Below are 20,025 nucleotides of genomic sequence, written 5' to 3' on the forward strand. Positions count from 1 at the left end.
CAGTAGAAGTGTTTAGTATTAGTTCAATTTGTTTCAGTATAGCCAATCCTTCTTCATTACTATTGCTAGTTGAACTCTCCTTGTAAGATCCTATCATTTCCTTTAGCATCGTCAGTTGGAGTAGACTAGTGACACTCGTTATACTCTCACTCACTCCATTAGATGATCCTTTAAGCTGATCACTGATATTAGTCAGTGAATTCTCAATGAAAGACAAAGTAGTAGGATTAACACAAGTACCATCAAGTGTACTACTGGCAGATAATGAATAAGAGGTCATACAAAGAACCAGTAGAATAGAATACATCTTCATTCCTCACTGTAATGAAACTGTGAGATGAAACACTCAAACGGACTTATTTATAGTTTCGCTGCATGTTTATGCATTAGAACAAGCTACATGTAAATAAGTAATTAGTGATTTCTCAGATCTCTCTTTCATATTACCACAATTGAGACACTGTACAGACAATATGACTAGACATGTTATTCTCATTTAAGAGAATAACAACCTTTTAAACCACATTCAGGGGTGTACGTAGGAATCTGGAAAGGGGGTGCTGATGGCGCGCGAAGTGTGCTGCAATTTTGGTCACACCCACTTTTACGGCGGTAAAACGGCCTTTTTCTGCATTTTCGTCAATTACGGGTGGGGCCAAGATCATTTCCATGTTACTGGTATTTCTGATTGCTCCTTAAAGCACTGGAAACTGCTGAAATAATGATAAGGGGGCTAGATAACTTTGCTAAGAGGCTTGGTAGTGATGTAAGAGTCCAGGATTGGAGTAATTTTTTCTGAGCCCAGCCATGAGGAGGGTGCTCAAGCCTCCTCAGCCCCCCCTAAATACGCCTCTGACATTATAATCTAATAATGAACCCTCTCCTAATACTCTACTATCAGGTGCTCATTAGTCCAGCCCTTACTGGTTAGTAGTCAATTAAAGAACATGACCATTGTTTGTAGAGTTCAAGCCTCTCACTCACTCCACAGCTGTCCTACATAAATCCCTCAGTCCAGCCCTTCCTTTGTACTAGTAGCAACAAAGATAACCAAATCCTTTAGTCTTAAGCCTCATTCACACAAAACAATTAATCATATAAGTGGTAACATGTACATGTAGATACAGCAAAGAAACCAGTATGTACATCTACTATACTGGACTGGATTGCTGAGTTTTATCCACAAATAAATTACATGTACGTGTACATGTAGCATAAAAATTATGACCAGAGTACTGATAAGTATACATGTACATGTATAACTAAAATAAACTGAATTCGCAGTGATATGAAAATTGTATTTAAAGTACGGTGATACTTGTACATGTGTTTCCAGCTATTGGTACATGTACATGTAATTTCCACTAACCATAGATATTCCAGTCTCTTGTCATTGAGTGTCTGATAATCGACCTCTCTCTGGGCCAGGAGTTTCTTCAATAGCTCCATCCTTTCATCCTGTATTGCTTCAATCTCTTTCTCACGATAGCTCCACTCAAGGCACTCCTGTTCCTCCATCATGCGTCTAACAAAATAATAATAACAACAATAATAATAATAATAATAAAACTATATTTGTAATGCAGATTACACTGCACAATTATTAATATCATATCATGTACATGTACATGTAAAAAGAGTCAACTAAGTCCATGCTCCATAGTATTGTTATAAATGTGCATTTATTGCTAAAATATGCTGCTTGTACTTGTACATGTACATATATGTACGATATGTTGTACAGTCTTTACCTTCTCTTTTCTATTTGTGTCATGTCATTCAATGGTGGTAGCGTGGCCTCCCATACTCTCTTAGCTCTTGCTCTCTCTATAATCTCAACCTCAGCTAATCCAGCAGGCAAACCACGACCTTCAATAAAAGAAGAGAACACAAAAAAGCTTCATGGTCATGTACTATAGTGTACATGTACATGTATTATTCTTATGTATATTAGCACTATTGTGCTTATTGATCACACATTATGTATTCTCTCTCCCCCTTACCATAGCAAAGTGATGCTATAGTCAATAGCTCAGGCTGTGATCCTGGCCTAATGACAAACTCTGGTGAATAAGGATCAGTCTGTGTCTCACTGTCCCTATAGTCAGTCTGAATGTACACACTCTTTGTTGCTGGAGGAGCAAGTGAGAGCTCCAACTTATCCTTACTAGTAATCATCCTAATTAAAAGAGAAATAACATTAAATTTTAAAGAATACATTACATGCCTCATTATAGATATTACATGCATTATATAGAAAATATAATCAAAATAATTATTCTATTTATCATAATAGTTCTTGTGCTTACTGTTGTGGTGCTAGTACAACTGTTGGTGGCATTTGAGGTAGGAAGGGAATGATGGGTCTCCTGAAGAACTTGTGACGATCCTGTCCCTCAACATCAGTTGGTGGATAGTATTTAGGTGGTAGCCTTACCAAAGGATCATAATTGAACCTAAAAATAATTCAATCTCAATAATCATGCATTAGAATTTTGATGAAATTTTTATTTTGATCATAATCATGTTGGTGGATTTAAAATTGCTCCAAAAATACCATGAACTACATTATGCATTATAGTACAAGGTAATTTGTCAAAAATCACCAAGATAGAATTTGCAACTTTTAGAATTTTTTCCTGATACATATACACGTTTTTATTTTATGTAGAAAGTTTGAACTGATTCCAGTCAAATTTGGATTTTTAAGGAATTTTTAAAGTTGCTCAAAATTTGAACAAAAGACCCAATTATTGTACATGTATACTAGCATGCATTATTATAAAGAGCTTCACCTGGTGTATCTGAGGATAGTCTCCCTGGCTTGTTCAGTGTAGCCAGTCCAGTAACGAGGGACATGTTTAGGAACAGGATCAGTCATGTCAAGCTTGAGGGTCTGCCTGGGATAATGACGGAGACAACTGAACATTGTCTTATAGTTAGGAGAGCTGTACTGTTATGGCAGAAATGAGCTCAAATTATACTATCAATGAGGTATCCTACCAGTTTATCAGCACTAGTCTGTGATTTATAAGTCTCCTTTGCATGATCTTTTTGACTGGATAGAGTGAACACTGGGTCTATTTAAGGATAATTTATTATTAGAGGTATTGTTTAGTGAATTTTTCTTACCGTATAAGTAATCATAGTTGCGCTGGGGCCTCACAAAAGGTCTTTGAACAGTTTGAGTGACGGTCGCCATTTTGTTAGCCAATGTGTGTTGCTAAGCAACGTCGAGGGTGTGATAAACCGCGCCCATCAAATTGTTGCTAAGCAACATTGGTGGGTGGAGCTGATTTGAGCCCCACCCACGTGATGCAACAATGTCTAACAGCATGGTGGTGGTATTGCTCAGATTTCCAGTTGGGAAGATGCTTTCATCAATAGTGAGTTTATTTATGGACTTTTTGCTAATTCTTTATTTTTAACAGAGGCATACTGGCACCAGGGGATTATTTAAAACCTCCCAATCACCTGGTTTGACCTCCAGTTCATTAAGACAGTGTCTAACCAGAAGCTTTGCTAGTGACACACTAAGCAATGGTACTAGGGAACTAAAGAGAACTGATCGTATTGTTGGATACTGGTTGGGTGGGTGCTGTGTCATGGTCATTGGATCTGTCATCATAGGTGGGAATAATAATTATAATAATAATAATATTTAATATTTTTAGTTGTAAATTTTTTCAATTAATTGTTGTATGATTATTGTAACAGGGGGCCTAACAAGACTGACAGAGTCTGGTCTGAGTATGACCAGATGGCACATTATAAAAGGAATGAAGCCACCACGAGGAGAAAAGGAATGGAACGAAGAATTTGAGAGATACAAGCAGTTTCCAGAATATGAATAGTAAATTCGATGCAATAATTTTTATCAATAATTATTAATATTTTTTAAATATTTTCTCAGTGTTCATAAAGATATCACTCTTGCTGATTTTAAAAGGATATTCTACATGGAGTATATTCACAGAATGTGGGGACGGGCTATTGGTCTTACCTTTGCTCTTCCGGCAGGTTTCTTTCTCCTTAAGAAGTGGGTGCCCAAACACGTTAAACCCCGTCTTGGATTTTATGCTGGTGTTATCCTATTCCAAGTAAGGAAAGGTCTAAAACCTTGCGTACTCTTAGTAATAATGTCAATTTCTTTTATGTCAGGGATTGCTGGGTTGGTATATGGTGAAGAGTGGTCTAGAGTCTAAGCCCAAGTCACCCGGTGATGTACCACGTGTCAGTCAGTATCGTTTAGCAGCTCATCTTGGCACTGCCATCTTCCTCTATTCATCAATGCTCTACACTACACTGGGGCTTTTACTACCAATTCAGAAACAGAATGTAAGAGAAGGAAGAGAAAGATTATGAGAGAGGGAAGATGTGAACACTTTTTCTAGGGCACTCCTGCTCAGTTGGGTAGACTAAGAGGTCTAGTTCATGGAGCAGTTGCTATGACCTTCTTTACAGCTCTATCAGGTACACACTGTTGTTACTAATTATAGTATCAATGATTCTACAAATCTATTTTTAGCATTGATGATTTGTTTATAGGTGCTTTTGTAGCTGGCCTGGATGCAGGGTTGGTCTATAATTCTTTTCCTAAGATGGCCGGACAGTGGATCCCTGATGATATACTTGCTCTGTCTCCTAAAATTAAAAACTTTTTCGAAAATCCAACCACAGTTCAATTTGATCACAGGATCTTAGTGAGACTAAAATTTCTAAAAATTTTAAAACTTTTTTTAATCTTAGGGTACATCGACTCTTCTCTTTGTTGTTGGTACATGGGCAATGGCTAGAGGAGTGGGACTGTCCCCACGTGCTCGTTTGGCTGTTAACTGTATGGCTGGAATGGCATTCATACAGGTGAGGTGATGTGTAGAATCGATGTATCTTATTGACACTAAGAGCTGCCAACAACAAAAAATGTATTAATGGCTTATGCTTTGTATTATTAATGTAGGTTGGTCTTGGTATCAGTACATTGCTCTATTATGTTCCAACGTCACTGGCAGCTGCTCATCAGTCTGGATCAGTCACTCTACTCTCACTGGCCATTTGGCTAATGCACGAGCTGAGAAAGAAAGCTCCAAAACTGTAGAATGAATGGTCTTGTTCAATTTTTTTTAACAAAAAGAGTATTTTTTCAATAGTATCTGCAGTATGTAATACATTTATTATAGAAACAATGTACATGTACCTAATAACTTTTTGTAAAAATTAATTATTGCAGGCTTTGCAGTTTGCAGCAATGTACTGGGTGTGGTCAATGAATTTTTAACCCATTAGTGCGTGGTGGACCTGGTAACAAAATGGCAGCTGAAGAGAAACTATTAGTGGTGGTTGGCATACACGAAGGTAAGGGACGAGGCTCCTCGTTAATTGTTTGTACTTAGTGACCTATGGACAGCTAACCCTCCCCTACTTTAAAACATAGAGACATTGTAGTTTCTTTATAGCCATACTCGCAGGGCGTGGCTGGTTTGTTTATTCACACTCTTCCATAGGCAGAGGTTTCCCTGCTAAACCCGGCCATGACCTCTTGATAGAAGTCAAGTTCTCTGGAGAGAGTTTACAATCTGATCCTGTTGATCATAATCAGATAACAGGGAGTGGACATATTGTTATCAATAATGAACTGGCTTGGGAGATGAGCAGGAAGGCACTACAGGAGCACAAGCTACAAAGGACACCGATCAAACTAATTGTAAGCGTTGAAGTGGATTGTTATGAGTGAGCTCTAAGTGTTTATACGTGTAGTTTACATTAGCTAAATAGATCTAATTACATGTATAATTGTATATACATGTATGGGACAATACTAATGTATTATGTTCTGGAAGGATTATTCTTTTTTCTCCTTCCCCTCTCTTTCTCTCAGTGTTATTGTGTCCATAGAATTACATTAAAGAGGATAGAATGCGGTAACATAAAGCTGGACTTGAGATCCGTGCAACAACCAAACCAACTAACAGTAAGTACACCATCTTTATCCATCTTTATCACTACTTTCCTCATCTCTTCCCTTCCCTTTCCTCTCCCTTTGCTAATAGGCCAATCACTGGTATAGTTTATTACAGTCACAGTATCCAGGAAAAAGACTTGAGTTAAGAATATCACTGACATCAGAGGCTGACAGTCAACAGCAACAACAACAACACTTTACAGAGGAAGAGGGGGAACTTAGTTGTAAGTCTTACATACCAACATCGTCATATTTCCTCTTTTACTGTTCTTATAGTTTCATCGTCTTCAGTTTCTCAAACCCCTCCCTCTTTTTCACTGCCTCCTATGATACTAGACGAGGGTAATGGTTGGTATTTGTTGGGTACTCCTAGCAGTCGTCAGAGACTCCACACTGTGTCCCTCACACTCTCACACCCACAGAACTTACACAAGGTAAGTACTGATGGTTAACAGCAATGGAGAGCTTATGATGTGTTTATTTATTATTCATTCTATATATTAATATATTTTATATTATATTCTATATGTATTTATTATATTTTAAAGTATATAATGTGTAGTATAAATTCAGATTCATTTATTTAATAGATTAGTACAGCAAAAGGCACCAGCTATCATTTCCGGTACTCATTACTCGGGAATGAAATAATGACTGAAGACTTTAAAGTACTGACTGATGTAAGCTCTGCTACCTCTTGATCATAGCATATGTACATATACATGTAATTATGTTTCTTCTTTAATAGCCGTGTGACTTTCAAGCCGAGAGGGCATCAGTCCGTGTCAAGTCAGAGCCTACTCTAATGAAGCAGTTACTATTAGCTCAACCGGATATACGGGTTAGTGAAACTAGTCTGACTACTTGTGTACTTACTCTCCCTCTCTCTAGGTTGATTTGATAAATGAGTCTATGGTAGTATTGTCTTCTGGTAGTGTTCCCATTAAACCTTTAGCTAATAGTCAGTTCTTTTCTGTCTCCTGCTCACTTACTAGTTCAAGTGGCTTGGGCGGAGGGACCACACCCAGTATTAACGTAACACTAGCAGTACAAGAGAACAAAGTGAAGCTAATATCATTAAAATATATGTTTATTTTTTAAATTTTATTTTATAGGAGAGTAGTGAGTCCCTTTCCCCAGTTCCATCACTCAAGGAAGGACAAGAAGAGGAAGATGGCCACAATGTCTCCAGCTCTTCATCTTCTGCCAGTTCTTCAACACCTCAACCTCCCCCCACTTCAAATACACTACCTGCTACAGCCCAGCCTCACTCAACTTCACAATCACCTGATGATAGACATGCTTCAGCTAAGAGGAATTTAGCACAAGTAAGATGATCTAAGATCCCTTCCCCTTATTTTAAGTATACACAATATTGTCAATAATTTTTACTTGCTGTCTTTTTATTATTTTTGTTCTTTTATTTTTATGTTTTAGTCTTTTGAAGAAGTGTCTAGTTCATCTCCACCAGGAAGGGGTTCCTCTTTTAAACCATCGACTAGTCTAGCTTCTCCTCGCTCGCTAAGTCCTCCGGTGACCACGCCCACTGTATCGTCTCCACCCAGAATAACCTTCACTTCTCCCAAGACGAGTCCTTTGCTGTTATCCCAGTCCGTGGGAGGAGGGGGAGGGCGAAAAGGAGGAGAGAAAAGAGTCATGCAATCGCATCAGAAATACTCTTCGCTCATTGCTGGTTCCTCTCCTACTTCTTCTCCTCTTAAAACCAGCAATGTAACACAGTCTGGAGGAGGTACGTGTGTTATAGGGAGCCCTCCTATTTAATTGATTAATGTTAATTGTACAGGTACTCTCTTGTTTGATCAGTTGACGTCACGTCCCACTGGAGCTAAAGGAAGAGAGGTAGTGGCAGGTCCCACTACTAGAGGGACAGTCCCTCATTCCTCTTCAGCCCCTAAGCCTCAGTTGGAATATCAAACTGCCATGGAGCTTGAGTTGTGGAAAATGCAACAAGAAGAGGAATTTATGAAAGGACTCAAGTGAGCTCATAATGCGTCTCTCATTATGACGTCATTATGATGTCATTATGATGTCATTATGGTGTGATAGGGAAAAAGAAGAAACTCAACTGAAGCTACTGGCAGAAGAATTTCAAAAGAGAGATAAACAGAGAGAAGACGTTTTGAAACAAAAAGTAAAGGACCTGCTTTATCTTTCTTAAATCAATATTTCCTTTGCTAGATGGATTATTATCAAAGTCTAGAGGGACAGCTGGCGAAAACTCTTAAAGAGTTAGAGTCACAGAGACAGAAACTGAAGGCAAGAGAGCAAGACATGGTATCCACACAAAGAAGACTTGAAGATGAACAAAGGTCAGAGAGAGAGAACTATATGAAGTTGCATTATTGTGTGTGTTAATTCATAATACACTGTAGGTCTCTTCAGTATGATGCTAAACGGGAGAAAGGACTGCTTCTGTCTGAACTGGAAGGAAACATTCAAATTGAAAAGTAAATATTGCAGCAACAATACTTTGTTACATAATTCAATAAAAATAGACTCAAATCAAAGGAACTTGCCATTCAGTTGGATAGAGCAAGGAGACAGGTCAGTGAGCTGGAGAATAAACTCCTTCAGAGAGAAGCTGAGTTTGAAATGTATAAAGACAAGATTCATTCACAATCGTCGGAGACACAGCTACAAACAGAACTAGGGCTATTGAAACTAGAGAAGGTAAGAGAAAGAAACATAGCGTAGTACTAGGATGGTATTATGATATTAATTATAATCCAATGTATTTCAATTTAGGCTGAATTGGAGCACAAGCTAGAAACAGTGACAAAGTCGAAGCAGCATTACAAAGATGAGTGGAGCAAGGCACTGAAGGAGGTAGCATCACTGAAGCACAGGGAGCAAACTGTAATGAGGGACCAACTCAAGAAGCAGCAGCTGGAGCTGGAGGCTATGAGAGTCAAGTATCTCAGAGCTGAAGAGCAGCAGTCCTTACAGCAACAGCTCCAACAGATTAAAGATGAGACACAAAGGTTGGATGTTTTATCATTTTAGAAAATATTTTGAAATCATTTTATCCCAATGGTCGATGCTGAACTCTATCATCAACTCTTATTATTTCTTTTCTCTTTTTCTTTTATTTTTACTGATAGATTACGTGCTCAAGCGTTATCAAAGACACCTGTACCAGGATCCCCTCGCCATACTCCTACCCGACAAACCACCCCCATACTCACCTCACCACGTCTCCAAACCATCGACGCTAACATTGCCAGATGGATTGAAGAGAGGAACATCCTCCTACAGACTGGAGTGTACACTCATGCTGACCCAACCATACAGAAACTGGACAAGAAGATACAGGAAGCATTATTAGAGAAGAGATCAACTTATAATTCTAGTTCTTAATACCTTTTCAGGCACATGAGACTCTAACCCACACAGCCCCTGTCTATATTTTCTGTATCATCACACAATGTACTGCTATTAGAATTAGCTCTAGAGTTCTTACTTATCTTTTACCCATTTTACCACCTAAAGAAATTTAAAAAATAATTAATTGTTTTGTTAATTTTAGAATTCTTGAACTTTTAATTATTGGGTGTGGCTCAATAATTATTAAATTATTATTTATTTATGAGCCACACATGCTTCTTAAAGACCACGTGTTTGTGTACTTTCATCATGTCTGCCCCGAGTCCTCCTATTGCTTCTCCTGTCCCTCCTGTAGTCGTCCCTACGCCATCACCTCAGGCTTCTAGCCCAGAGTCTCCTCCACTCAAGAATCCAGGGGAATATGAAGAGATAGGGAAAAAGACAAAAGGTATTTTTGTATTAAAATAAGTCAAGTATTCAGCACATATTAAAATTAAAAATAAAATTATTTCAATTATCCTGATTTTGAGGAATGAGCACTGTAACTTTTTATCTGTTGGTGGAGAGAATTTGCATGGGGAATTCCACTTTTTATATGATTTTTGTAATTTTACTGGTAGAGTCTATTCTTCCAAGCAATTTTGATGGTTGCAAGTTAGTCTTACAGAAAGGTCTGAGTCAGCACTTTCAGACATCACATACGGTCACTTTGGGCTCAAGCTCTGCTCCTTCTCAGTGGCAGTTTGGAGCCACTTATGTGGGACACAATAAAGTTGGAGAGAATGATGTGAGTCTTAGCAATTGAACAAGAAATAGTGTAGCCATTCCCATACACAAGGCAGACCTATTGCAGTTACTTTAATGTTGTAAGGATGTATAATGTTGCCTTGAATAGACCTGCTAGCTATTCTTGGCTATTTTGGGCCTAAAGATCAAAGTAACCACGAATTTCCAGCAATAGATTTAGTTGTGGGCCTAGTCTTTAGTACCAATGTGTTAGCTAGTGAAATAAAATTAGCAAGTTTATTATTATGAGTTATTATTATTATTCTAGTTTCGTCCAGTTCTTCTTGGAGACATTGGTACCACTGGTAATTTCACTGGTGTCTTCCTGCATCAGTACAAAAACCTGAAACTAAGGATCAATGCACAAGTATTATGCAACAGACACCTGAGCATTATGCAGGATTAAATTCTTATTTTAGACTCAAGGCTCTAAGTGGGTAGGATATCAGGGGACTGCTGATTATCTTGGACAGGATTACACAGGATCATTAACATTAGCTAACCCTGATGTCATATCAGGATCAGTCATTGCTGTTGCACAATATTTGCAATCACTAACTTCAAGGCAAGTGGAGCAACCAACCATCACTTACTCTGTCTCTTTAGGTTAAGTTTAGGGACAGAGTTACTAATACAGAAAGGTGGTGGTATGGAATTGGGTGCACTCTCCGTTGGAGGAACATACAAGACATCATCTTGGGAGGCTGCAGCTAAAATAGGAATGCAGTGGTACCTTTCATATGTACAGAAAATACCAAATGTTAAGGTAAGAGAAATCAGTTTATTTATTTAATTGTACAGAGTATTGATGTCCTTAAGGCTTATGCTATGTAGAAAGTTTGAGCCAATTCTGACGTCAATTTTTCAAATTATGACCATTAAAAATATGCTATTTTCTGAAAATACCCAAGGCTATAGCCTTTTTTCAAAAATTGGCTCCAAAATCACCCCCAATTTATATCACATTTTCTGATGCATATTGATGTCCTTATGCTATGTAGAAATTTTGAGCCGATTCTGACTTCAATATTTTGAGTTATGACCATTTTAAAAATATCTAATCAACTTATTACTTACTGTATGATAGGAGCTAACACTAGTAGCTGAATGTGAAGGTAGTCTGATGAGTGGTGAGACTGTATCAGCCATTGGATATCGCTACGACGTTGGCAACGGCTCTGCCACATTTAAAGGCAAAGTGGACTCAAAATGGACAATAGGTGCACTAATAGAGAAGAGATTGGACCCACTACCAGCCAACCTTCTTATAAGTGGACAGCTCAACCACATAAATAATGAAGCTAAATTTGGGGTTGGTTTCATGATTGGCTAAAGATTATAAGTTAATGTATGTATGTATGTGTGTATGTATCATTTTGGAAAATTGGATTTTTTGTTATTAAGTTATTATTTAATGTACTTATTATTATTATTTACATGTGTATTTAATGTATAATAATGGTAGCACTCTATGAGTGTTAATATTTATTAGATTGTTAATAATTATACAAATATTTTTATGGTGAACCGTATGCTTCTCTTGAAGTGGTTAAAAAGGAGTTGTACTGCTGTTTTGCTTGTGGGAGATCAAGAGATGGTTGGTGGCCAGGGAAAGCTCTGTATGTTTCTGGAAAAGACATTTCGTCTTAATACATCTTTATTTTCTATTATATAATACCTGTGCTGCGACTTTTTGGAAGTGTCTGGGGATTTTTCTTTGGCTGAGAGTAACCAGCTTTGTATGTTGTTTCAAAATAATGATCATACTACAGGAATTGAAAGGTTGCATGCAATTATTTGATTCTTGAAGTTGCAAAAAATGTGTGAGTTGCAATAGATGCATAGATGTAAGTAAGAAATAACTCATTGAAAGATGAAACTTTCATCATTGCTTTGCATGCATTATCTGTGCTTTAGGTCTAAAGTCTTACTTGTGATGGCAATGGTTTTGCCTTACTAAGTGACTTGACGTCAAACTTCTCTTCGTTCCAGTTTCCAACTAAAGTGTCTGTCGAGTAGTTGCTCTCGTTGGTTGTTGTCCTCCAGCCGAACTGTTGGAACTTTTTCATGTCGAACTCATCGTCCCATACCTCGGCCTGCCCGCTGGCCTTGAGAAAACCAGTGAAACTAGGCTGCTCGACTGCCATTAGATTGACACTGATCAGAGTGTGAAAATTTTAGCTCCAGCAAGCTACGAGCCACACCTTTGTAACTATGGTAACATATTGAGCCACACCCATAATAATCATGGTGGCTGTGGTCATCAGTTGATGATAATCAATGGCTCTTGTTCCTGGTCTAGGGATTGGTATTGGTCTCCTGGTATTGGTAATTGTATGGGCACTATCAATAGTAGCTGTAGTTATATTGGCATTCATACCAAAAGCTAGGTAAGACAATTATTAAAAATAAAATTTAGATCTTTATATATACATAATTTCCCTCTTTTATGTTAATAGATATGGTATCCCTGTTGTTTTATTGATCCTCGTGTTGGCAAATCTAATCCTTTTCCTCTACCCACGTTCCGACTCCAGTCAGCCCTCCCCCGCCATAGAAGACATTGATAATCTCTTTATTGTGCGTATCTCGTTGTTGCTCCTGATAGCGGTCAGTGTTGCTATCAGTTGCTCATTGATTGGCGCACTGCATTGGGCAGTCCCAATCCGTGCAAGACTTTTGCACAGTAAACAACAACAACAATAATAATAACAAGGAAAGGACAATGACAACTATATTTGTGACAAATCACTAGTTCTTTAGCTTTTCTTTTCTTTCCTTTTTTTCTTCATGGACCCCTCCTCTTTAATAATAATGATGATAATAATAATAATAAATATAAAATAAATAAATAAATAATCACTTACAATGAATCTAACAGCAAAATGAGTAGCTTCGGTCGACTTATTAGTCTGTGCGGGAGCTGATATTTGTCCTGATGGGAGGACTCCAATGTGCGACCCCATCTCAGATGCACTCTCAAATACAGCATACTGCCCATTGGAAATGGTAGCATAGAAGTCACAGTCTTTGCCACCTTGACCCTGAGGGGATGCAGCAAAGAAATGAAAGATATACAATATCCTTATTGAAATTGACTCACAACCCACTTAGGCCCCAAAGTCAACTTAGCACATTCTGTGTACAAGTCAGCAATGCCTTCAATTTATAGTTTAGCTGCTTACATTCCCAATGAAGTATCCTCTGTTAATGGCAAGGAAGTATTGGGGCTGATACACATTATGGAGTCTGATAGTGTTTGGGATACTGCCCTGAAGTATCATGAAATGACCTATAAAGATTATTAAACGTTAATAAGGTTGTACTAATAGTAAAGGTATGTCTGGAACTGACATAATTGTTTATACTGTAGCAATGAAACTATTACAAATAGCTGCACTATGATCTATTATGTTGGGTGGATTGACACTTTAGAGATAAAGGTGTAAATAATAACGTGAACAGGATAAGCCAATGTTTACATATTGGAATCTACACTAGGATTAGTCATGAGTAAATAAATGATTAAACTGATTTATTGCACCACTTAATACTACGAATTAAGAATATCACTCACAAGGAGATGCCTTTGGTCCTCCCTCTCCATAGCAATCCACTGCACCAGTCTCTGTCACACGGAGACACTTCCCGCCAAGCTTTGAAGTCAACTGGACGACATTACCAGGCCTGAGTCTATCCTGCATGATGAACATGTTGCAATGTATTATATATTGATGCCATAATAAATATAAAAGTGTATTGCTTACACCAATGGTGAGATTCATCCCATCATCAACAACTCTTTGTATATCTTTCCCGGCATCATTTAAGGCCTTCTCTATGTTTCCCTAAAAGCAAAAATAACAGGAAAGCTAAAGAAAAAGCTACTAACCAGAAAGGACATTTTGGAAAATAAAATGACTCAGTCAGCTGTGGTCGTGGCTATTAACTTGAGCCCCACCCATGAGCAGTACTCCCACGCTTACTTCAGCTGATATCAGTGTCTCATATCATAGATGGAGAGTGACAATTCCTCGGCAGAGATTCCCATATCCGAGCCACCTTACTGTGTTGGTGGGCATCTCAATATCATTCCTGGTTATATCAGAGTGATTGCTGCTATCACATGCGCTCTCTCCATACTGGGAGCAGCCCTTATCATCTTATCTTATGTCTTCTTCAAGGACCTGAGGAATAAAGCCAGGGAGGTTATAGTCCACATCTCTGCTATGGACCTCCTAACGGTGGCAGCAAACCTTTTTGGGATTATAATAAATTTTGACTCTCATCTCTATCATGAGGACCCACTTGTACTCCCCCCACACTACGAGACTTACAACACTCTATGCAAAGGCCAGGCCACAATAGCAGTGTTTGGTAACCTCTCCTCAGTCCTATGGACAATAGCCATAGCCGTCTACTTTTACATATGCATAATGACAGACAACAAGAAAACTGCTAAACGATCTCTTTATTTCTTTTACTTGATCTGCTATGGACTCCCACTCTTAATAGTGGTCTGGTTCCTGCCCACTGGTAAACTAGGGTATGCACCTGTTGGGGGATCAGGCTGGTGCTCTTTTGTAATTGACTCAAATCCAACTGAGAAATTAGATTCGAGTAAGAAATTAGATTCAAGGGATATTATTACACTGTTCTTTGGTAACAGTCTTTGGATGTATGTTTCGTTTATCATCATACCTTTCATATGTATCTCACTTTTAGTGTATCTTAGACTAAAAGTAAGTGCATCAGCTTAATAAAAAAAAACCTCTTTTACTATTATTAAAATATAGACAAAAAAGAAGGAAATTTCAAATCAAGATAAACTCAGGATGAACATGATAGAAGTGAAGCTATTGGCAGTACCAATCATATTTGTATTCCTGAGAATATGGAGTGAGCTCCTTGGAATCATTACAGTGTACTCTAATAATAAATCTTGCACACTTGTAACAATTCTGCTAGTCCTAGGGGTAAGTGTTGTATCCATTACCATGTATGTTATCTTTAAACAAACAAACACCTTTCTATAACTCATGAGTCATGACACTATTTCTCTCCTATTAAGGGAATCGGTGACTCTGGGCAAGGCTTCTTTAATGCTTTGATTTTCTGTCTGTTAAATGCTAAAGTTCGAAGTGCTTATTTCAAGTGCATTAAAAAGAGCTACAAGGCTTGCAAGACTTGGAAGTGTGAGAAGATAGAAATGAAAAGTCGATTGATTGTTAACCCTGATGAAATTGATACCGATCAGGCTTCGACACAAGAATAGCATTATATTAAAGAGATTTGTTATAAGTAAGAAACTATAACACAAGTATCTTATCTTGTTGCTTTGTAAACATATTTTAAAGAATTGAACACTGTTAATAATACTTGTTTTTTATGTCTTTGGTATAAATTCATTGAAAGACAAACACATGATACACATTGAATGAGAATGTTTGAAAAACAAAACAATATACAATCAAAGAGGAGAAAGAGAGAAAGTAAGAGAGATGAGAAGTGTATGTCACTTGTAATGTGGAGGAGAGGTTGACCGAGACCGTCGATTACTTCGATTCTGAAACGGCGACCTTTGTCTGTCCCTGCTCCGCGAGCGACTCCTTCTATGTCTATCATTACTACTACTACTGCCGCTGTATAGAAAACGTCTAAAAATAAAATAAATATAAAAATTATCAAGAATATTCTCTTTACTTTAGTTCTCGAGATATTGGCTTGAGATGCATAAAATTGCAAAAGCCTCCGCGAGTGCATTCCCTGTTACACGATAAACAGTTCAAGTGACAATCAGGCGAGTCTTACCCCATGTCATACTGTCTGCAACACGCCTCCTTAAAGTCGGTCACCGGAGAGAGTTCGGCGTGTATCGGGTGCCCGTTGAACCAGCGGTTGTTGAGCGACTGGACGGCTTTCTCGGCATCTTCCTCAAAACGAAACTGGATATATGCTGTGTGGATTATAAGAGAAGAGTTATATATGACAGACCTTGATGTAGACATTTCCAACAAGATGATCACCCAAGTTATCACACACATTCATTTTTTCAATGGGGCCATACTAGGAGAGAGAAGGAGAGTGTGCGTATGTACAGTATAGGTATAGAGAGGGAAGGGGTAATGTGTCAGGAGGGAGTAGGCAAACACAACGTAATTAATGTGTTTACTTTCTCTTCGCATTCAATAAAGACATCTTCAAAGAACTCTTCGTAATGAGCCTGCTCAACTTCAGGACTTACAGCTAGGAATGAAACTGAAATGATCAATGTATTTCAATACTAGCGTACTCATTAAGCCACTGGGGTTCTGCGTTGAATTGTTGGGGTTCTGGTACATATTCTGAAGTACAATAGTCTGATGTTACAAAAATATAAAATACTTTGAATGCTTTCCTTATAAACCCACTTGACTAAAAGTTGGTTTGTTGTGGAGTCTTGAGCATCTTTCTCCGTGTCTGCAGGCTCCGATTTTAAAATAGAATGAACAATTGACTCTAAGCAGAACATACAAGGCATCATACAACAATCTTGTACTTACTTGTCTTTTTCTGTACCAAAAATAGATGCTAAATACTCCGCCATGTTGACACATGGACATTTGGTCACGCCTCTTTTTCTTGAGAGCATTGGTCACGCCCATCACAATGGCGTCAGTCAGTGAAGAGCAAAATGATGCCTTAAAAATAGCCATTGAAAAGAGGAGAGAGGAAACTCATAAAGCAGAAGAAACTCAAGATTATTTTGAGGCAGAGTTTGCCACAAAGAAGAAGGAAGTTGATGGTCAATATTTAAATTAATTATTTTAAATTTTTTAAGTTTATTATATTTTTTATAGACTTAGTAGCTTCAATCCCTCAAACCCCAAAGGAATCTTTAAAAGATACTTTTGCTGAAATTTCCAAAAAGCTTAATGGACTAACAAAGCTAATATCTGACTCATCACTTTTTATAGCACCATTCACTGTCAAGACATACCACCGAGTGAGACAAAAATATTATTTTATTTATTTACTTATTAACTTTATGAATAGACAAACAATATGTCAATGTGTAATTCTGTATGAAATAATAATTATATTAGGCATCTCGTTTCTCTCTAGAAAGTATTTGAACTCCAACAGTTAGTAAATAAGAGTGAGGAAGAGTTGCTCCCAAAGCAGAAGTTTTCTTTTAAATCTCGTACAAAGAAGACTGCAACTTCAAAGACGTCTGATAAGGTTATTGATCCTCTACCAGAACTAGGGACTAGTGCATTTACTGCTTCAAATGCTGTTGTTGTGAAAGAAAGGAATGACAGTACCATTGACTTACAGGTACTTATTTACTTGTAATGTTACTATTAGTTTTCATGCATGCAATTTTTCATGCCAAAAATGGCTGTGAATCTTTAGCATCAATACTTTTATGCTGCATAGAAAGTTTAACTATTTTCAATAGCAAATTCTTCAGTCATCATAAGTTCATAAGCTGGGTTTCTCACAGGATTTTGGCATAGTGTTCAGCCCTTTTTAGTGAATTTTAAAGTTGGTCAAAATCAAAAATGTGATGATCAAAGTCCCTGTACTATAGTACAGGGTTTTTGGCCAAATTTTGCCAAAAATGACTAAGAGAAAATTCTCCATTTTTATAATTTTTCCTGATACATATACATGTTTTTGTGTTCCATAGAAAGTTTGAGCTGATTTCGACCATAATTGGATTTTTTATGAATTTTTTGAGTTGCTCAAAAATCGGACCAAACTCCCTGTACTATAGTACAGGGTCTTTGACCAAATTTCGTCAAAAATGACTAGGAGAGAATTCTCCATTTTTATAATTTTTTTTGATACATATACATTTTTTATGTTGTGTAGCAAGTTTGAGCTGATTCCGATTAAAATTAGATTTTTTATGATTTTTTAAAGCTACTCAAAAATCGAACCAAAGTCCCTGTACTATAGTACAGGGTTTTTGACCAAATTTCATCAAAAATGACTAGGAGAGAATTCTCCATTTTAATAATTTTATCTGATGCATATACATGTTTTTATGTTGTGTAGCAAGTTTGAGCTGATTCCAATTAAAATTAGATTTTTTATGAATTTTTAAAATTTGCTAAAAAATCTGGCAAAATTCCTTAATTTATAGTGACAATAAAAGAAATGGGTTTTTGCTTGTCACAGATTTGTGACAATGGACCAAATGGGCTTCTTTACAAAATTTGTCAAAATTTTCTACCAAAATTCTTAATTTTATTTGAGGAAACCCTAGGACTATAGCTACATGCTGCTTCCACTGCTTTGTAGGTATAATTGTATTAGTTCTGTGTACCACTATAATCTTGTTACTGGTGTTTTTGTTTACTGTTCTATGATTGCATTATGGTTCCTAATGTGTAGCCTTCAGAAGTTAATGGCTCTGATGTCGTTTTTTCTGATTTGTCTTCGTGCACTGTTAGAATATATGGCACTCCAGGAGCTCTGACCATCAGTAAATGCACAGGCACAAAGTAATGAGCCTTCAATAAACCATTACTCTAAAACCTGATTAGGATATTATCTGGTCCCATTCAGAGATCAATCTTTGTCGAAGACTGCAGCAATTCTCATTTCGTTGTGTCTTGTCAGCAAGTAAGAGCTTTCATTGAACTGCTTGTCACATTATTATATGTGTCTGTAGCTTCGTGTACACTCAACCACCAACTCAGTATTCTATCTCCATGTTACTAGTCGGCCTATAATTGAAGATTCAAAGGGACTCCAGTTTGCCCCTTACAACTGGTCCTATCCGGATTATAATGATCATCTACTTGTAAGGAAAAAAGTTTTTATGTAGAGTATTTCTCACTTTGTTACCTTTGTAGCTATCAGGGCTGTCGCCTGAAGTCAATAACTGGGATAAAGTTAATGATTTTAATTGGCTTTCATCCAAAGAACATTCACCAAACTGGTCAATCTTGCCACAGGCTCATAGAGAGTCAAACTTGGGGGAATAATAATTAATCTTTCTTTTTAAAAAATGCTATTTTTATGTATGTGTGCATGTGGGTATGCCTAACCTATAGTCACTATAATGTGTTAATATTGTCAAACCCTATTATCCTACTCAGTTCACTTAGTTCATGAATAATAAACTTTTAATGGTTCTGCTTAGTCTCTTCTCTGTTAGTCATTGTCAGTTTCTTGTTTTTGAATTTTCTGTAGAAATAGTACCCAATAATGACTCCTACCACGATCAGGATGATACCCAAGAATAGGGATGGGTAGAAGACAAGATCGTACCATTTGAACAAACTGATGTTCACAAAGTGTATCCCTACACACGTTCCAGTCAGACGCATCATGACACAGAACGAGTCTCTGTCCTGGTGTATGACAGGATCAAATCGACTGCGTATAGTCAGGGTTGATACTGTGCCTGTTCGAAGTGTCGTCGTATCAATTGCAAGAGCATTTGTGGCTTCATAGTCATAACCAGTCGAGTTATACTCTATTGTATTGATGTAGGAGCAACTTGGATCGTCTTCACAACGAATGAAATAATATGAATTTACTGTTATGTTTAGGACAGCTGGCATATCTGGCATTACTTCTATGCAGTAGATGTTTTCTGGGGGGCTAGCACAGGCAATGCGATTGAAATTTGATTCTTCGTTTTCTCTGGCATCAGCCTGTGAGACAAAAAGGAAGATTCTTAATGGGCTGCAGATTCTTGAAGTACAATTGGGATTGACAGTGAAGGTGACGGTCGAACTTCGAATGTAATATTGGTCGTTTCGATTAACTGGCGATCTGTTAGTTGTGATGGTGCTCTCGTTTTTGAGTACAATATTCCTGCAGTCAACAAGCAGAGCTTGTCCAGTACATGATCCAGCACCTAATAATGATAGCTTGATGCTCCTCAGCCAATATATGAGGCTTGTCTCTTGCGTATAAAGAACTGTATCATT

General features: G+C 37.5%; 11 protein-coding genes across 12 annotated transcripts in view; 6 read left to right on the forward strand and 5 right to left on the reverse strand.

The window, feature by feature from the left end:
* The window catches only part of LOC109582604 (uncharacterized), a 7,290-nt gene extending 6,630 nt beyond the window's left edge, over positions 1 to 660 (reverse strand). For both annotated transcript variants that reach the window (XM_019997424.1, XM_019997425.1), the window contains exon 1: positions 169 to 660. In XM_019997424.1, coding sequence (XP_019852983.1) covers positions 169 to 313 — 145 coding nt within the window. In that variant the 5' untranslated portion in view covers positions 314 to 660. The remainder of the gene's footprint in view (positions 1 to 168) is intronic.
* Positions 661 to 798: 138 nt separating this feature from the next.
* Positions 799 to 3,236, reverse strand: LOC100634149 (protein MAATS1-like). The gene is made up of 7 exons (XM_019997431.1): positions 3,133 to 3,236; positions 3,004 to 3,080; positions 2,796 to 2,953; positions 2,310 to 2,456; positions 2,004 to 2,179; positions 1,752 to 1,869; positions 799 to 1,525 (listed from the first exon to the last, which is right to left on the reverse strand). Exons 1-7 carry the CDS (start codon positions 3,200 to 3,202, stop codon positions 1,222 to 1,224), a joined length of 1,050 nt encoding a protein of 349 aa, XP_019852990.1. The 5' UTR covers positions 3,203 to 3,236; the 3' UTR covers positions 799 to 1,221.
* Positions 3,237 to 3,297: 61 nt separating this feature from the next.
* On the forward strand, positions 3,298 to 5,152 carry LOC100632751 (cytochrome c oxidase assembly protein COX15 homolog). Its single transcript, XM_003387034.3, has 9 exons — positions 3,298 to 3,386; positions 3,432 to 3,630; positions 3,718 to 3,853; positions 3,914 to 4,100; positions 4,162 to 4,338; positions 4,395 to 4,473; positions 4,549 to 4,703; positions 4,750 to 4,863; positions 4,961 to 5,152. The coding sequence occupies exons 1-9, from the start codon at positions 3,324 to 3,326 to the stop codon at positions 5,096 to 5,098; spliced, it is 1,248 nt and encodes a 415-aa protein (XP_003387082.1). The 5' UTR covers positions 3,298 to 3,323; the 3' UTR covers positions 5,099 to 5,152.
* An 80-nt stretch (positions 5,153 to 5,232) lies between these two features.
* LOC100634275 (centrosomal protein of 120 kDa-like) lies at positions 5,233 to 9,484 on the forward strand. The gene is made up of 17 exons (XM_003387046.3): positions 5,233 to 5,355; positions 5,505 to 5,704; positions 5,879 to 5,971; positions 6,051 to 6,186; positions 6,239 to 6,396; positions 6,553 to 6,642; positions 6,711 to 6,803; positions 6,854 to 7,024; positions 7,078 to 7,290; positions 7,400 to 7,712; positions 7,767 to 7,959; positions 8,030 to 8,114; positions 8,162 to 8,292; positions 8,356 to 8,430; positions 8,479 to 8,653; positions 8,729 to 8,964; positions 9,085 to 9,484. Exons 1-17 carry the CDS (start codon positions 5,310 to 5,312, stop codon positions 9,338 to 9,340), a joined length of 2,664 nt encoding a protein of 887 aa, XP_003387094.1. The 5' UTR covers positions 5,233 to 5,309; the 3' UTR covers positions 9,341 to 9,484.
* A 90-nt stretch (positions 9,485 to 9,574) lies between these two features.
* On the forward strand, positions 9,575 to 11,581 carry LOC100634397 (mitochondrial import receptor subunit TOM40 homolog). Its single transcript, XM_003387047.2, has 6 exons — positions 9,575 to 9,755; positions 9,928 to 10,094; positions 10,362 to 10,460; positions 10,513 to 10,658; positions 10,700 to 10,859; positions 11,181 to 11,581. The coding sequence occupies exons 1-6, from the start codon at positions 9,617 to 9,619 to the stop codon at positions 11,424 to 11,426; spliced, it is 957 nt and encodes a 318-aa protein (XP_003387095.1). The 5' UTR covers positions 9,575 to 9,616; the 3' UTR covers positions 11,427 to 11,581.
* LOC100632878 (UPF0686 protein C11orf1 homolog) lies at positions 11,550 to 12,298 on the reverse strand. The gene is made up of 3 exons (XM_003387035.3): positions 12,025 to 12,298; positions 11,772 to 11,859; positions 11,550 to 11,720 (listed from the first exon to the last, which is right to left on the reverse strand). The coding sequence occupies exons 1-3, from the start codon at positions 12,238 to 12,240 to the stop codon at positions 11,611 to 11,613; spliced, it is 414 nt and encodes a 137-aa protein (XP_003387083.1). The 5' UTR covers positions 12,241 to 12,298; the 3' UTR covers positions 11,550 to 11,610.
* Positions 12,299 to 12,313: 15 nt separating this feature from the next.
* On the forward strand, positions 12,314 to 12,865 carry LOC100633133 (transmembrane protein 218-like). The gene is made up of 2 exons (XM_003387037.3): positions 12,314 to 12,483; positions 12,553 to 12,865. The coding sequence occupies exons 1-2, from the start codon at positions 12,374 to 12,376 to the stop codon at positions 12,797 to 12,799; spliced, it is 357 nt and encodes a 118-aa protein (XP_003387085.1). The 5' UTR covers positions 12,314 to 12,373; the 3' UTR covers positions 12,800 to 12,865.
* On the reverse strand, positions 12,753 to 14,058 carry LOC100633005 (uncharacterized). The gene is made up of 6 exons (XM_003387036.3): positions 13,986 to 14,058; positions 13,861 to 13,941; positions 13,671 to 13,791; positions 13,279 to 13,385; positions 12,961 to 13,137; positions 12,753 to 12,896 (listed from the first exon to the last, which is right to left on the reverse strand). Exons 1-6 carry the CDS (start codon positions 13,995 to 13,997, stop codon positions 12,882 to 12,884), a joined length of 513 nt encoding a protein of 170 aa, XP_003387084.1. The 5' UTR covers positions 13,998 to 14,058; the 3' UTR covers positions 12,753 to 12,881.
* A 34-nt stretch (positions 14,059 to 14,092) lies between these two features.
* Positions 14,093 to 15,513, forward strand: LOC105312969 (probable G-protein coupled receptor 157). Its single transcript, XM_011406023.2, has 3 exons — positions 14,093 to 14,835; positions 14,890 to 15,069; positions 15,165 to 15,513. Exons 1-3 carry the CDS (start codon positions 14,110 to 14,112, stop codon positions 15,366 to 15,368), a joined length of 1,110 nt encoding a protein of 369 aa, XP_011404325.1. The 5' UTR covers positions 14,093 to 14,109; the 3' UTR covers positions 15,369 to 15,513.
* On the reverse strand, positions 15,476 to 16,709 carry LOC100634524 (splicing factor U2AF 35 kDa subunit-like). The gene is made up of 8 exons (XM_019997407.1): positions 16,636 to 16,709; positions 16,504 to 16,591; positions 16,386 to 16,452; positions 16,266 to 16,339; positions 16,088 to 16,159; positions 15,905 to 16,038; positions 15,797 to 15,859; positions 15,476 to 15,750 (listed from the first exon to the last, which is right to left on the reverse strand). Exons 1-8 carry the CDS (start codon positions 16,677 to 16,679, stop codon positions 15,609 to 15,611), a joined length of 684 nt encoding a protein of 227 aa, XP_019852966.1. The 5' UTR covers positions 16,680 to 16,709; the 3' UTR covers positions 15,476 to 15,608.
* On the forward strand, positions 16,710 to 19,180 carry LOC100634649 (tubulin-specific chaperone C-like). Its single transcript, XM_003387049.2, has 7 exons — positions 16,710 to 16,877; positions 16,933 to 17,078; positions 17,198 to 17,410; positions 18,476 to 18,585; positions 18,628 to 18,706; positions 18,756 to 18,887; positions 18,940 to 19,180. Exons 1-7 carry the CDS (start codon positions 16,742 to 16,744, stop codon positions 19,069 to 19,071), a joined length of 948 nt encoding a protein of 315 aa, XP_003387097.1. The 5' UTR covers positions 16,710 to 16,741; the 3' UTR covers positions 19,072 to 19,180.
* Positions 19,181 to 20,025: the final 845 nt, after the last annotated feature.

This window comes from Amphimedon queenslandica, unplaced genomic scaffold (genome assembly GCF_000090795.2).
Source record: "Amphimedon queenslandica unplaced genomic scaffold, v1.1 AMPQUscaffold_13373, whole genome shotgun sequence".
NCBI classification, from domain to species: domain Eukaryota; kingdom Metazoa; phylum Porifera; class Demospongiae; order Haplosclerida; family Niphatidae; genus Amphimedon; species Amphimedon queenslandica.